This window comes from Tupaia chinensis, unplaced genomic scaffold, assembly GCF_000334495.1.
Source record: "Tupaia chinensis unplaced genomic scaffold, TupChi_1.0 Scaffold000116_1, whole genome shotgun sequence".
Taxonomy (NCBI): Eukaryota; Metazoa; Chordata; class Mammalia; order Scandentia; family Tupaiidae; genus Tupaia; species Tupaia belangeri.
Window position 1 is genome coordinate 374,299 of NW_006159580.1, and position 16,809 is coordinate 391,107.

General features: G+C 49.1%; 1 protein-coding gene across 2 annotated transcripts in view; it reads left to right on the forward strand.

Moving 5' to 3' along the window:
- FKBP5 (FKBP prolyl isomerase 5) overlaps positions 1-4,255 on the forward strand; it is a 77,187-nt gene extending 72,932 nt beyond the window's left edge. Inside the window, exons 9-10 of one of the 2 annotated variants that reach the window (XM_027770199.1) lie at positions 671-910; positions 3,350-4,255. In XM_027770199.1, the coding sequence (XP_027626000.1) occupies positions 671-910; positions 3,350-3,460 (351 nt within the window). In that variant the 3' untranslated portion in view covers positions 3,461-4,255. Of the gene's footprint in view, positions 1-670; positions 911-3,349 lie in introns of those variants that run through there. The other variant, XM_027770200.1, reaches the window with a different exon arrangement.
- Positions 4,256-16,809: the final 12,554 nt, after the last annotated feature.

Here is a 16,809-nt window from a genome sequence, read left to right on the forward strand (position 1 = left end):
CGTCAGCTACGGGGGAGTCCAGCGACATAGCCATTACGCTAACTGCTGGTCCCTATTTTATTTAATTTATTATTATTTTTTTTAATTTCGCCAGAGAGGGACAGTGAGAGAGAGGGAAAGTGAGAAAGCAAGCCACCAGGTCCAGAAATTGAACCATAGTCGGCCATGTGGGAGTCCAGTGCCCTTAACCACCACGCCACCTGCTGGCCCCAGTATTAAATGTTTTCATATACATACACACGCATCTGTTTCGTAGTGCTTTATTCTGTTCCACTGAGCTATTTATGCGTGTACTAGTAACCCAACTATTTAATTTCAGTAGTTTTATAATAAATCTTTTTCTCCGGCAGGACAAGTTACTTTCATCATTTTCTCTTTTTTTTTTCCTAAAATGTTTTCAGCCATTTTTGGACATTTATTTGTCCCAATGGCCTTTAAAATGTCCGACCCCCTCCCAGCTCACCTTGGGACCTTTCTAGAAATTCATTCAGTGTATCTTGATCAGCAGTGCATAACTATCTTGAGTCCCATTTCTTCAGTAATCCTTTTCCCTCTCCCTTCGCCAGAAAGCTTTGGTAAGCTCTTTAACTACTGAATTTCTTATCAATGCTCCCACAAACGAGAAGGTTATTGCTTTCACCCTTTCTAAAACGTAGGCCTCTCTCCTCAGGCCCTTGGATTGGACAGTGCCAACGAGAAAGGCTTGTACAGGAGGGGCGAGGCCCAGCTGCTCATGAACGAGTTTGAGTCGGCCAAGGGCGACTTTGAGAAGGTGCTGGAAGTAAACCCGCAGAATAAAGCTGCGCGGCTGCAGATCTCCGTGTGCCAGAAGAAAGCGAAGGAGCACAACGAGCGGGACCGCAGGACCTACGCCAACATGTTCAAGAAGTTCGCAGAGCAGGACGCCAAGGCAAGTGCAGAGCCCAGGTCTGCAGACGGAGAGCAAGAGCTGGCCTTGGGAGCAGTTGGCGTAATGGCTGTGTCGCTGGACTCCCATGTAGTCTACTGTGGTTCGCGTCCCGGACCCGGTGGCTTAAACTCACGCCGGGCGCGTGTGCGTGTGTGCCCAAGATCCCGAGAGGAGAATGGAGGAGAAGGGATTGCGGTGTGGCCATCCTCCCTGGGGGGTGATTTCTCACTTTCTGTCTCCCTGTCTCTCTGGCGAGCGCATGTACCCTGTAGCAAAAAAAGAGCTGGCCTTGCCCCTCAGGTCTTTGTTCCAGGAAGGTCCCGTGCAGGAGTGGCTCAGGAATAGGGAACCATTTCCAGTCTGATCCAAGGCTGGTCTGGATCCCCAGGTTCCAGCCGTGCTGTCTCAGTCTTGTGAAGCCCTGGCACGGCCACATGAGAAGTGAGGGAAAAAAAACTCCTTTGATACATTCTAAATCTTTGCTGGTTTTAAAAGCTCATAACCCTTGGGGCCAGCAGGTGGCGCGGTGGTTTAAGGGCATTGGACTCCCACGTGGCCGACCGACTGCAGTTCAAGTCCCAGACCTGACGGCTTGCTAGCTCACTTTCCCTCTCTCTCTCTTGCTCTATTGCTCTGTCCCTCTCTGGTCAAATTAAAAAGAAAAAGAAAAAAAAACTCATAACCCATCAGGTTTGTATTTCCTAGTGATACTTTCTTGTTTAGACTTAGAGTCTTTCTAGAAAAGAGGATGTTATCGGAGACCCCCTCCTGCTCTCTGCCTTGGGGCTAGGGACCCAGCTCGGTGAGTGGAGTGGAGAGTCTGTGTGAGAGGCTGGCTTCCTGAGGTCAGCGTTGTGCTCTGGTCCCGAGTGCGTCCTCCACTCCCAGCTCTAGGATCCTGTGGACGTGAGTCGGCAGCGGTGCCCTGAACGAGCTAGTCATGTTCCCTCTTCAGTAATCCTTTTCCCTCTCCCTTCGCCAGAAAGCTTTGGTAAGCTCTTTAACTACTGAATTTCTTATCAATGCTCCCACAAACGAGAAGGTTATTGCTTTCACCCTTTCTAAAACGTAGGCCTCTCTCCTCAGGCCCTTGGATTGGACAGTGCCAACGAGAAAGGCTTGTACAGGAGGGGCGAGGCCCAGCTGCTCATGAACGAGTTTGAGTCGGCCAAGGGCGACTTTGAGAAGGTGCTGGAAGTAAACCCGCAGAATAAAGCTGCGCGGCTGCAGATCTCCGTGTGCCAGAAGAAAGCGAAGGAGCACAACGAGCGGGACCGCAGGACCTACGCCAACATGTTCAAGAAGTTCGCAGAGCAGGACGCCAAGGCAAGTGCAGAGCCCAGGTCTGCAGACGGAGAGCAAGAGCTGGCCTTGGGAGCAGTTGGCGTAATGGCTGTGTCGCTGGACTCCCATGTAGTCTACTGTGGTTCGCGTCCCGGACCCGGTGGCTTAAACTCACGCCGGGCGCGTGTGCGTGTGTGCCCAAGATCCCGAGAGGAGAATGGAGGAGAAGGGATTGCGGTGTGGCCATCCTCCCTGGGGGGTGATTTCTCACTTTCTGTCTCCCTGTCTCTCTGGCGAGCGCATGTACCCTGTAGCAAAAAAAGAGCTGGCCTTGCCCCTCAGGTCTTTGTTCCAGGAAGGTCCCGTGCAGGAGTGGCTCAGGAATAGGGAACCATTTCCAGTCTGATCCAAGGCTGGTCTGGATCCCCAGGTTCCAGCCGTGCTGTCTCAGTCTTGTGAAGCCCTGGCACGGCCACATGAGAAGTGAGGGAAAAAAAACTCCTTTGATACATTCTAAATCTTTGCTGGTTTTAAAAGCTCATAAACCTTGGGGCCAGCAGGTGGCGCGGTGGTTTAAGGGCATTGGACTCCCACGTGGCCGACCGACTGCAGTTCAAGTCCCAGACCTGACGGCTTGCTAGCTCACTTTCCCTCTCTCTCTCTTGCTCTATTGCTCTGTCCCTCTCTGGTCAAATTAAAAAGAAAAAGAAAAAAAAACTCATAACCCATCAGGTTTGTATTTCCTAGTGATACTTTCTTGTTTAGACTTAGAGTCTTTCTAGAAAAGAGGATGTTATCGGAGACCCCCTCCTGCTCTCTGCCTTGGGGCTAGGGACCCAGCTCGGTGAGTGGAGTGGAGAGTCTGTGTGAGAGGCTGGCTTCCTGAGGTCAGCGTTGTGCTCTGGTCCCGAGTGCGTCCTCCACTCCCAGCTCTAGGATCCTGTGGACGTGAGTCGGCAGCGGTGCCCTGAACGAGCTAGTCATGTTCACCGAAGAGAAGTGGAAGCTGGCTGTGGGTAGCCCAGCCCTGACTCCAGCTGGGCGGCGGGGAGAACAACTCTTGTTTGGGACCCGATAAATGGACTGGCAGAGCCAGGAATTAAATTCACTTCACTTCTTTCCTCTAACCCTCTTGATTTCTTACTGTCTCCTCAGGAAGAGGCCAGTAAAGCAATGGGCAAGAAGACCTCGGAAGGGGTCACCAAAGAAAAAGGAACGGGGAGCCAAGCGATGGAGCAAGAGAAAACTGAAGGCCGCCGCGTATGACGCCACGCCAGGGAGGGAAGGGAGTCCTAATGCGCTCGGCCCCTCCTCAATGGGCGTTCACCCAACTCAGGACTACACAGTGTTTCACGTCAAGTTTGTTCTAGTCTGTGTGATTCTGGAAGCAGATGGCAAAACCAGTAGCTTCCCCCAAACAACCACCCTGCTGCTGCCTAGGTTCACGGAGGCGGGTGGCGTGGGACCACTCCAGGTGGAACAAAACCAGTGGCTGTTGGTGTGGAGAGCGAGCCAACAGCTCAGTCCAGCTCATTTCAGTGTATGTCAGCTTTCAGCACCCAGGTCGGGGTCGGGGAGGTCACCCCATGATTTGGGCTATCTGTTAGTTTTACATTTGAACTTTCAGAGCACTGCAAAAATCTTTTTTAAAACGTTCATGAATTTCTCCTTTCCTACAGGCGGCTGGGATGGGGGAAGGAGGGTGAGGTTTTGTTTTTTTTTAATGGCTACAGAGCTATGAATGCAGAAAGGTTGCACTTTTAACCCAAAGAACCCATAGTAGAGGGCTCAAGCCATTCCTGTCCCCTTGGCTCCACAGCAGCGTCACAGACTTGGGGCCAGAACCTCAGAGGCCCCTTGCTGGCTGCCGCAGCTCCTCCCAGACCGCCTCCTCGCCACCCTCCTGTGAGCGCTTTCTCCACACCCCCACCCCGCCCGGGAGGAATTCTGTCTAAACACCCTTCGCGATGATATTGAGCAGACGGGAGTTTCTGGATTAGCGTCCCTGTTTTGGATGGAGTTCTGAGATGCTGAAATGTGAAAAGAGCAATCACAATTGTGCTTTTTTTTCCTCCTCTATTCCTTTAGGAAATAATGTTGAATACACCGTACTTCCTGCTAGCGTAGCTACTGTCCAGCTTCGTGTTTCCATTCTAATCCTTGCTGTTAAGAATGTAAGCCTTGTTCTTATATCTCTGACCTGGAGTGGATTTATTTACTTATCCGTTTAGGATTGATGAAGCTTTTCTTGCCTTCTTTTTAAAATGACTGGCTTATAAACATATATACTGGTTTATGAAGCTATGTACACTCCTCTATCATGCAAAAAAAATGGACTTTTTACTACTAAGTAGTTTAATTTTTAAAAACAAAATCCGTGGGGTTAAAAATGAAGTCATTGCTCTTCTACATTAAGGACTTGTCTTATCTGCAGGCTTGACTCGCGGTAGGTCGCTTCCCTGCGCCGATACCTGCTTCTTTCTGGTGTGAGTCGTGAAGGAGTTAAGACCGCCTCCCAGGCCATGCAGCTCCGTCTAGCATACACCTCCAGTACTTGGGCATTGAATTAGGCAAGTCTTAAATATGTCCGTGTAGTTGAATCGTAGTCCTTCATGGGTGAGCAGCACTGCGTGGCTATTCCCACAGTCGGAGAAACAGTCTCGTGAGTGAGGACATTTAGCAACCCGAAGAACCATTCGCTGAAACCTGAACATCTCACTCTTAACTCCTAACGAACACCGGCAGTTATATTTGAGATTAGTTTGGGGATCTTCGTGGTGGTTTTAACAAAGCACATTCGTCGTCAGTTCAAAACTCACCTAGAACCTAGAATTCAAGTCGTTTCCTTGTATATCCGTTTTCTTCCCCGTGGAACAAATGAAATTAAGTTGTGAAGTTTTTTTCCCTTAGTAATAACTAAAAATCCCCTGATTTCTTTAATTCAAAAAAGCCCTAATCTCACCTAGTTATGAAGAGCAAAAATTGATTTTGCGTGTTTGTTTCACTGCGTAGTATTTGTAGTTCTGTTTGACTAGAGCATGACTCTCAGTTGGCCACGATTGAAATTTGATCCCAGGAAGGAGTTTGCTTTTGCAGGTAACAGACAAGAGAGCTATTCCAAAAGTCAGCAGACCCCCAGCCTGTTTGTCTCCGGAGTGTGTGTGACAGGTCACCAGAGGGACTGGCAGACCTGGTATGGGGGAGGGGCACCCAGTTACAAGGTGCCTGTCACCACGAGGGAGAAGAAACTTCTCATGTCCTTGTATCGAATTCATTGATCTTAAACAATTTGTGTAGAAATCAGATGTCTTGGAAGCGTCTTTTAGCCCGCACATGGAGTGGTGAGTCAGCATATGATAAACTGAAAACAAATCTGTTTTTTTAAAAAGTCATTTAGCTGTACTTTGTGTTCCTTAAATAAATCAAGAAAAAAAAATGACCAAAATGATTCTCCATTGTTCTTGGTTGTGTTTAAATCGTCTTCAGGGAAAGCTGTTACGGTTGGAAAAACTATGGTAGGCCCAGCTTGAAGAAATGAGGCCTGAGAACATTGGCGAGAGACAACGGTCTCCCTCTTCAGTGTACAGCTCGCAGTCGGCACTGGGTAAAGGCAGGGGGTGAAGCAGCTTTGTTATAACGAACTAGATCATTGGAAAAATAAGAGGTTTTGTTTTGTTGTTGTTAATCAGTGAATGAAATGAATTCTGCCTTTTAAGGTAGAATGATTTTAGAGTAGTTTTAGTTTGAGAAATGAAATTTCCTTGTGCCCGCCAATAAATATGTAGAACGTAAGTAAGTCTAGTTTTGCTGTAGGGCACATGCACTCACTGGGGAGACAGAGACAGAAAGCAAGAAGTCACCCCCTGGGGGGATGGACATGCACACACACATGCCTGGCGTGAGTTTCAGGCCTCTCTGGGTCCGGGACTTGAACCATGGTCAACCATGTTGAAGTCCAGCCATGTAAACATTATGCCATCTGCTGGTCTCCTTTTTTAAAAAATTTTTTATTCTTCTTTTTTTTTTTTTTTTTTTTTTTTTTTTTTTTTAATTTAACCAGAGAGAGACACAGAGAAAGTGAAAAAGCAAGCCACCAGGTCTCGGACCTGAACCATGGTCAGCCATGTAGGAGTGTCCAGCGCCTTAACCACCATGCCATCTGCTGGGCCTCCCCCCACTTTTTTTTAAAAAGATTATAATGTTTGCCAAAGGGTCTGTTTGCTTACTAAAGAGAGAGAGTAAGAAAGCACTCCCCGTGGGACGTGGTCATGCTGCAGTCTCTTCTCCATTTCTCTCTCCTGAGAGACTTTGGTGCACACACACATGCCCAGAGTGTTTTCCACCTTATCTGACTCAAACCAGGCAGTCAGCCATGTGAGATCCAGCCACCTTAACCACCACACCATCAGCTGGCCCAGCTTTTTCTTTCCTTCTTATTTTTTAAAAAGAATTATTTTATTGAATTTTATTTATTTTAATTTGACCAGAGCAGGACAGGGTGAGAAAAAGGGAAAGTGAGAAAGCAAGCTGCCAGGTCTGGGACTTGAACCATGGTAAGCCATGTGGGAATCCAGTGCCTTTAACCACCATGCCATCTGCCGGCCCCTTTTAAAAAAATAATTTTTTTTTGACCTCCATTCCCAAGGTTTTAATCTTTTTTAATACAATTATTTAATTTTGTTTATTATTATTAACTTGCTATAGGGCACAGGTACTCACCAAAGAAAGAGAGGGAGGGAAGGTGAGAAAGCAAGCCACCAGGTCCAGAACTCAAACTGTGGTCAACTGTATGGGAGTTCAGTGCCTTAACCACCACACCACCTGCTGGCACAGTTTTTTCTTTCTGAAGTAGCATATTGTATTAGATGTTCATCATTGCTTACTCTGAAGGCAAGGCCTGAGGAGATAGCGTCTCTTCTGCTGTGAACCCTGGCGTTCACACTGCGGAGGAAGTGGCACGGTGGGACAGTGGTACCCCTTGCTCTGGTGGGTGTTACGTCTCAGTCCGCACACAGGGCAGTGTACGTTCCACGCACCCTATTCTGGATTCTTTGCTCTATCCCTAGATTTGATTTACACTCCTCCCTCTTTGCTGTTAAATTATTTGTGATGAGGGCCCAGCAGATGGTGGTTAAAGCACTGGACTCGTACATGGCAAACCACAGTTCAAGCCCTAGATCTGGTGGCTTGGAAATCACACCAGGCATGTGTGCTTCCATGCCCAAAATCCCAGAAGGAGAAGGATTACGGCATGGCCATCCCTCCCGGTGGCTGATTTTTCACTTTCCCTCTCGCAGTCTTTGTCTCTCCTCTCTGGCAAGTGAACACACCCTATGATGGAAACCTTAAGAATTTATAATAAAAATCATTCTTTCGTTTGCTTTTTTTTTTTTTTTTTTTTTTTGCCATAGGGCACATGCACTCACTGCAGAGACAGATGGATGGCCATGCCACAATCCCTTCTCCATTCCCCTAGAATCTTGGGCACACACGCACCCGGTGTGAATTCCACGGCCCCGTGTCCAGGATTTGAACCACGGTCGGCTGTATGGGAGTTTTATCTGCTAGCCCTGCGTGTTTTTTCTAGGCAGATAACCATCACATTAGGGAACTTGAGGATGAGCCACAGGAACATGATCTGCTATAAATCTGTGCTCTCAGTAAGTTAGGAGCCTGCACGCCTTCCAAAGCAGAGGGAATATCAGAGGATGGTTCTTATTTACTTGACAGTAGCAGCACTTCGAACTCAGCTTTCAGTGAGGTGGAGTAGAACCCTGTGTTCTCTGAGATTGGCACCCTGGACTGGCATTAACATTGGTGACAAAATGCATTGAATTCAAGCTGGTTAGGCAAAAAACTCAGAATCCCCCAACCTAGCTTTCAGGGATGCACTCCAAATTGGCCACGATTTTCCATAACTGACTGCTTTATGCATTTGAATAGCAGTGATGACGGAGTGTGCTTAAAGGGGCATTTCCAAGAGCCAGCCCCACGACCTGGTAGTTAAAGGTGCTGCATCCCACATGGCCAACCAGTTCAAATCCTGGGCCCTGGTAGCTTGAAAAACATGCTGGGCACACGTGTGTGCACCTGAAATCCCAAAAGGGTGGAGAAATGGAAGAGGGAGTTGGGGTGTGACTACACTCCATTGGGGGGTGCTTTTTCCTTCTTTCTGGTCTGTGCATACTAGCAAATTTTTTTAAAAAAAGATACTGTCTAATGACAGAAGTCTTGGGAGACCTTCAGTGCTTCCCTTCACATTTTTCTCTCCTTTGCGTCTCAGAAAATTCTGTGGCAGTAGGGCAAGGATATTAAAGGGGGGCACTATAATTTCAATACAGCTACTTACATAATTTCTCTTACTGATTTATAATTGTCCAGAATCCCCTTGTATGACCTTAATACTACATTGTACAAAGAGGACGTTGCAGCATAGCTCCCAAGAAGACCTTTGACGACATCCTGTTGCAGGTGATGCTGTATGGAGAGGGGACAGCTCAAAGCCAGACAAGGGTGCAGCTGTCAAACCTGAGGCTCCAGGGGCTAGCAGGTGGCATGGTGGTTAAGGCACTGGACTTTCACATGGTCAACTACAGTTCAAGTCCTGGACCGGTGGCTTCCTTTCTCACTTCCTCTCTGGTGAGCATGTATGTCCAAAAACAAACATTAAAAAATAATAAATAGGGACCAGCAGTTAGCGTAATGGCTATGTCGCTGAACTCCCATGTAGTCGACTGCGGTTCACGTCCCAGACCTGGTGGCTTAAACTCACACCGGGCGCATGTGCGTGCGTGCCCAAGATCCCGAGAGGAGAATGGAGGAGAAGGGATTGTGGCGTGGCCATCCCCCCTGGGGGGTGATTTCTCGCTTTCTGTCTCTCCGTCTCTTTCTCTGTCTGGCGAGCGCACGCACCCTATAGCAAAAAACTCTCCCCAAAAAATATAAATAAATAACTTTAAAAAATAAACAGCTCCACAAGGCTGAGTTCATGTCAAGACTTCCCCGAGCATTCCCGACATACAAGTGTCTGATCCAGAGTTGGCAGAGGTGAGGTGGAGCCCAACATCAGCTCCCTATTGAAGATGCTTGCTCGCTTTCTGCTTGTCTTTGTCTCTTGCTCACGGGATAAATAAATAAGTAAACTTTAAAGAGGGCGAGGGGCAGCTCAGACACAGTCCATATGATGCAGGAATTGTCTTCTAGAGAAAACCTTGGAGAACCAACACGGGGACCTAGAGTGGTGATGGCCCTGGCCCAGCGTCATCCAGGCACCTGCCGGTGCAGCACAGGTCTTGTTCTCTTGTACTTAGGCGCATGGCTCTACTGGTATATGGAGCCAGGTGGGATTGAAACAGCAGTAGAGGGGACCAGCAGGTGGCGTGGTGGTTAAGGTGCTGGACACTCCCACATGGCTGACTACGGTTTGAATCCCAGACCTGGTGGCTTGCTTTCTCACTTTCTCTCTCTCTCTCTCTCTCTCTCTGTGTGTGTGTGTGTGTGTGTGTCTGGTCAAAGTAAGATGAATGAATAAATTAAATTTAAAAATAATTTAAAATAAAGTCATAGGGGAAAAAAGGCAGTAGAGTCACAGCTCTTGCTTTCTACTTTGGAATGAACTGGGGGACTTGGCACTGTGTTGGACCCGTTGTGAAGTTTCGGTCTGCTGTAGAGCATAGTGCGCTCACTGGAGAGCAAGGCAGCGTCAGCACCCCCGGGAAGCGGCACGCCACGGTCTCTCCTCCATTCTCCTCTCGGGATTTTGGACACGCATCCTCCTGCACCGAGCGTGTTTTTCAAACCACTGGATCTGGGACTTGAACTGCAGAGTCAGCCGTGCAGGATCCAGCCACCTTCCCACCTCCACCACTGGCCAGCCCTCTGCTTTGCATTTTAAAGCATGCTCTGGTTTAAGGAACTGGTGTGTGGGTGCTTGTCTTTTCGGATTTAATCCTCACCATTCACCACCTTCAAATCTGGTTAAAGCAAGAAAAGATGGGAAGTTCTCTGTGCTCTGCGCAGTTTGAGCAGCCAGTTAAATACCTGCCCCTGAGGAGACCCCACTGTTTTCTTAGCATAAAGTCAAAGGCTCTTTGGCCTAGTGGTTAAGGCAGCCGTATCCCACATGGCCAGCCATGGATAGAATCCTGGTCCCAGCAGCTTGGAAATCACACCAACCGTGTATATGCATCCAGGCGGGGTTGCAGCGTGGCCACACCGCATGGGGGGGGTACCTCCTCCCTCTGTGTCTCTGGCACACACCAACAAAGTACAGGAGGTAAGATTTTCAGTGATGGGTGCTGTGCAGCCAGGCAGTAACTGGGTAGGGTAGGTATCAGCTGCTAAGGACAGCTCACAGAGGGGCCAGACGTGGCGTGATGGTTATGGCGCTGGACTCACATGACCGACCACAGTTCAAGTCCTAGACCTGGCAGTTCGCTTTCTCACTTTCCCTCTCTTTGTCTCTCTGGTCAGTGCACATGCCCTATAGCAAAATTTTTAGAAATGATAAATAAAATTATTTTTTTGGAGAGGTTTTTGCTATAGAGCGTGTATGCTCACCAGAAAGACGGAGGGAGACAGAAAGCGAGAAATCACCCCCTGGGGGGATGGTCACGCCGCAATCTCTTCTCTTCCATGCTCCCCTCGGGATCTTGGGCACACACGCACACGCGCCCGGCGTGAGTTTAAATCACCAGGTCCAGGACTCGAACCACAGTTGACTACATGGGAGTTCAGCGACATAGCCATTACGCCAACTGCTGATCCCAATAAAATTAATTATTTAAAAAAAAAAAAAGTGTTGACAGGAAAAGCCACCCTGCAGCCCCAGACCTCAGCTGGGCAAAGCCATCAGCTACTGAGCGCTGCTTTTTTATCAGGTATTTAAGCCCTCTTCCCACCGACCTGGCTCTACAGAGAAAGTGGCTGCTGCAGCATTTCCACTTTCACGAGACCCTCGCGAACCCAGAACTGGGCAGGGAAGGAATTCTGCCGCCTGTGTTTCCAACTTGGCTGAGTTTGACCCGTTCAAAGTAAACCAAGTCTCCAATCCTTCCTTGAGGTATGAAGTGTTTCCTGCCGTGCCTACTGTGGGGTAATGTGTTATCCTAAGATTGCTCCTTGCTGTAGTCAGGGCTTGGCCCACAGTTATGTCTATAAAGTCTCTGACCAAGGAAATAAGGAAGAAAAACTAGTTAACGATTAGAATTGGAGAGGCGATGACTAGTTCTGGTTACTCTAGGCCTACTGAATGGTCCGAGGACTTGGTATTGGGTCTGCTCACAACCATGTTTCCACACCAAGGGCTCTTGTCAAACATCGGAAACCTACACGGGTACTGTCGCCCGGAGATACCGGCCTTCCTAAAGGTAACACCGGCGTGTTCAATGCCGTTAGTAAAATGCAACTGCCCTCCCCCACGGGAGATCCAGGAACTCATTCACTGCTTTCCTCCCCACCACCCCTAATTGACTACACAGTAGGTGTACAATAAACTGGCACCCTGGGGGCCAGCAGGTGGCATGGTGGTTCAAAGTGCTGGATTCCCACATGGCTAACAACGGTTCGAGTCCTGGACCTGGCAGCTTGCTCTCTCATTTTCCCTTTCTCTCTCCGTATGTCTGATCAAATTTTAAAAAATAATAATAACAAATGGAATGAAATAAATCCCCCCAAAAAAGAATCTCAAGATAAATTGGCATCCTGTCCTTCCTTGTAAGGCAGCTTTTTGCGTCTCAGTGGCCCTGCATTCCCGTGACTTTGATGTTGGGGGCCATAATTGCAAAACTGCCCAGTGACCTTCAGGCTGCATCGATCTTGAATCTCTCGCCAGTCACAACGGATAACTCCGAGTTCAAGTGTGAAGTGGGGCATTTTCCGTAGAGGTTTCTAGGCCCGTCCTCTGGGTCCTCGTGCCCTCTCGGCCAGCCCTCAAGTGTTCCTGGCCTAGGTCGTGAGCAAGGCACTGTCATGTGAGGGGTGGGGCCCGTGCCTGAGCGGCTCATGGACAAGCACGCAGGTGGCTGCAGCCCTGCGTCTGCCACCTCCGGCTCGTTCAGGACTCCCCCACCACAGCCACACCAGCCCTCAGCCCTGGCTGGCCACCGCACCCCTCCCTGCCCCCTCCTGGACTGCAGACAGTGCCCTGATGTGAGCTGGGTGGTGGCATAAAGTGCTCCCATGTGGAATGCCCCCTGCCCATCACCACTCCCCAGCTGCATGGGCACTCTTATCTTGGGCCCAGCCTGGGTGGCTTCCTGCGGCTGATCCTGACCTCCTTGGATCAGGGCCTCCCCTTCCTTTTTTTTTTTTTTTTCTGGGGGTGGGGGTGGGGGGAGGTTTTGCTATAGGGCACATGTGGACTCCAGAAAGACAGAGGGATAGAGAGACAGAAAACAAGAAATCACCCCCCCGGGGGATGGTCACACCGCAATCCCTTCTCTGTTCTCCTCTCGGGATCTTGGGCACACACGCACATGCACCCAGCGTGAGTTTAAGCCACCGGGTCCAGGACTCGAACCACGGTAGACTACATGGGAGTCCAGCAACATAACGTCTCCCACCGTGTGTGCTTTTTTTTTTTTTTTTTTTTTTTTTTTTTTTGTGCATCCCTCTTACAAAGTGCTCCAGGCAGAAGTCTGGGGAGGAGAAATCTTTTTCGGTCATCTGTGCTGACTCCAGCTGCAAAAAGCAACATTTCCGTTCTTTGCAAAGCAACTGGACGGTCCCCATGCCTCACTCTGTTCACTGTGTGGTCACTGGGAAGTACTGAGTTTTAAGAAAACATGTTTTTCCTATGTCTTAATTAGAACTACCCACCTTAGAAAGGAGTTATTTCTTGACTCTGGGGAGCCCCACCCCTCTGCAGCTGACACACCCTCCCTGCAGAGAAGGCGGCTGAGTGGGTGGGCTCAGTGTGTGGATTTCTCAGCGTTTTCTAAACCTCGCTGCAGCTTGCTGACAAGGGGCAGGTTGCAGTAAGACTACAGGGAGGCTTTGCACCCTCCGCCTGCTCCTGCACAGGGCAGGAACCCACACCCCATTTGGGCTGCGAGTCTAGGCCTCAGAACCAAGCGGCCGGGCCAGCCCGAGTTGGCTGGGCGTTCCTGCAGACAGTGCCGCACTCACCTCGTGGGTGATTCTGTGGCCCTAACTTCAAAACAGGGTGCCCCCTACCCCAAAAACTTGATCAGGCCCTCACCAGTCTGAGGAGCTCGAAGGCCTCTGACGTCTGGCCAAATCGCTGGATTAGGTCCTGCTCTGCCCATGACCGGAAGTGACCTGGGGCCACGAACGTCCTCCCTCTTGGGACTTTTCTCCTCACCTGTAAAATAAGCACAGCTAATATTTGTTTAACTTATTTGAATTGTGGTTTTTAAAAATAAAAATGGTTTTCCATCACAATTAAATATACCAATTTAGCCATTTCTTTTTAAAGAATTATTTACTTAGGGACCAGCGGATGGCATAATGATTACATTGCTGGACTCCCACATAGTCGACCACAGTTAGAGTTTCAGACCAGATGGCTTAAAACACACCAGGCACGTGTGCGTGCATGCCCAAAATCCCTGGAGAAGAATGGAGAAGGGATGGCAGCGTGGCCATTCCCCCTGGGGCGTGATTTCTTGGTTTCTGTCTCTCTGTCTGTCTCTGTCTCACTGGCGAGCACACGCATCCCACAGCAAAAACCTCTTAAAAAGAATTATTTGATTGTATTTTTTTTTAGAGGTTTTTGCCGTAGGGCACATGCCCTCACCAGAAAGACAGAGAGACAGAAAATGAGAAATCACATTCCCGAGGGGATGGCCACACCGCAATCCCTTCTCCTCCATTCTCCTCTCGGGATCTTGGGCACGCATGCACATGCACCCGATGTGTGTTTCCAGGTCCAGGACTGGACCTCGGGTCGACTACGTGGGAGTCCAGTGACATAGCCATTACGCCAACTGCTGATCCCGTGTATTATTTTTTCAATTTGACCAGAGAGAGACAAAAAAGGGAGAAAGCAAGCTTCCAGGTCCAGAGCTCGAACTGCAGTCCACCATGTAGGAGTCCAGCACCCTACCCACCACCCACCAGGCAGCCTTTTAGTCATTTTTGTTTATTTTTTTATTTGGACAGATTTTTGCTGTCGGGTGCTTGAGAGCACCTGAGAGACAGAAAGTGAGAAATCACATCCAGGAGGATGGCCACGCTGCAATCCCTTCTCCTCCATTTTCCTCTTGGAATTTTGGGCACGCATGCACACGCGCCTGGCATGACCCAAATTGCAGTCAACTGTGGGAGCCCAGCACCTTAACCACTCGCCAGCCACTGGCCCTCCCTTAGCCATGTTTAAATGTACAGTTCCCTGAGTATGTTCACATTGTCATGACCCATCTCCACGAGCTCCTCAACTTGCAAAACTGAAAAGATCTCCATTAAACAACTCCCCATCCCCCGTCCCGCACCCGGCCCCGTCTATGAATTTATACCTAAATACCTCATACAGTATTTGTGGGGTTTTGTTTTGTTTTGTTTTGCTCTTCCAAACTAGAAAGACTTTCATTGCCAAGGGTCTTGAGAGGCAGTATTTGCAGTGTAAGCAAGTGTGTCTGAGGCGAGCTCATGACGGACACTAACCCCTTAGCGTAGGCCACAGCTATTCCAAACAGGGACGCTTCTCCTGGCCTTTCAGCTGCTCCGATGGCGGACCTCACCGTGACGGCCGCAGTGCTGGTGGAGGTGGCACCGGCTACCGTGTTCGTGCAGCAGCCATGGTGCCAGGTCCCCACAGCCCGCCTGCCCCTCTTGGTTTTGCCACAGAAGGAGCAAGTGTCCTTGGCGTGCTGGGTGATTTCAGTTTTCTTCACCACCTTCCGGAGGGAAGCGCCACAGCAGGTTCTGTATTTTCCCACGGTGCCCACCTCGCTGGTGCACTCAGCCGCATGGCCGCCAGCTAGGTCCAAGCCGGGGGTCAGCGTTTGTCTCTGTGACTGCATTATTTCCCTTGCGTAATGTCCTTTGTCCATGCTGCAGCATGTGTAAGAATTTTCTTTTTTTAAAAAAGAATGATTTGAAGGGAACCAGCAGTTAGCATAATGGCTATGTCGCTGGACTCCCACGTAGTCGACCGCGGTTTGCATCCCGGACCTGGTGGCTTAAAACTCACGCCGGGCGCGTGTGCGTGCGTGACCAGGACCCCAGGAGGAGAATGGAGGAGAAGGGATTGCGTCGTGACCATCCCCCCTGGGGGGTGATTTCTTGCTTTCCGTCTCTATGTCTCTCTCTGTCTGTCTGGCGAGCGCACGCGCCCTATAGCGAAAATCTCTCCAAAAAAAAAAAATGAATGATTTGTTTCATTTTATTAATTCTTTTTATTATTTTACTTTGCTCTAAGTCACATGCACTCACCAGAGAGAGAGAGAATGAGAAAGCGAGCCGCCAGGTCCAGGACTTGAACCACAGTCAACCATGTGAAAGTCTAGCACCTTAACCACCGTGCCACCTGCTGGCCCCCAGAATTTCCATTTTAAAGGCTGAATTTCCATTTCAGAGCCAGCAGGTGCTGTGGTAGTTAAGGTGCTGTGTCTGAGTCCTGGTCTGGGACCTGGCAGTTCGACACACACCAGGCACATGCGCATGTGGACCCAAAGTCTCGAGACTGGAGGAGAAAGAGTTGCAGCGTGAACATCCCCTTCGGGGGGCTATTTCTCACTTCCTCTCTCTGGAGGGTGAACGAGCCCTATAAATAGCAAAGTCAACATGAATAAATGAAAATAAACAAATAACTAGAGGCTGAATAATCTGTTGTCTGCATGTACTACATTTTGTCGGTCGGCTCATGTGTCAGTGGACACCCGGGTGGTCCCACCTTTCAGCGGCTGTGAACGATGCCATTACGAACCTCGGTGTACAACGACCTCTTCAAGACCCTTTCCGTGTTTTGGAAATCTACCACAAAATGGTATTGGCTGGCCACACGGTAATCCCAGTCCCCGTTTTTAGGAACTGCCGTACTGTTTTCCTCTGCAGATGCCCGGGCTTGCGTTCCCATCAGTGCGCGAGGGGCGCGGTTTCTGCTTGTTCTCAGCAGCTGGTCATCTTCCGTGTTCTATAGCAGCCGTCGTAATGGGTGTGAGGTGGCTCACCGCTGTGTCTTCGATCTGCATCTCCCTGGTCACATGCTTGCTGACCATTCGTGTGTCCTTTCTGGGGAGACGCCTGTTAAGTCCTTTGCTCGTTTTCAATCCGGGTTGTTTGTTGTTGTCATGGTGTAATCGTGGGCAGTATTTAGTTTTTTGTTTTGTTTGTTTGTTTTGTTTTTGTTTTTTGACATTCTTTTTTTTTCATCCAGAGTACACTGTATATTGTCTCAATCAAGCACATCAACAAACATGTTATTGTCAGGAAATGATCTCCCATTTCTTGTTTTCTGTATGTTTTGCTTTGTTCCCCCCATCCTTGATTCCCTATCTCTTACCCTCTGCCATCTCCCACTCTCCTCCCACACTGTCTCTGGTATCTGTTTGCTTTCTATACCGTTTTCCCCCCACATTTTATTGAATCACCAAAGACCCTAATCAAGCCAAATACCCTCATAGCAAACACAGGTGACACACACATTTCCATGA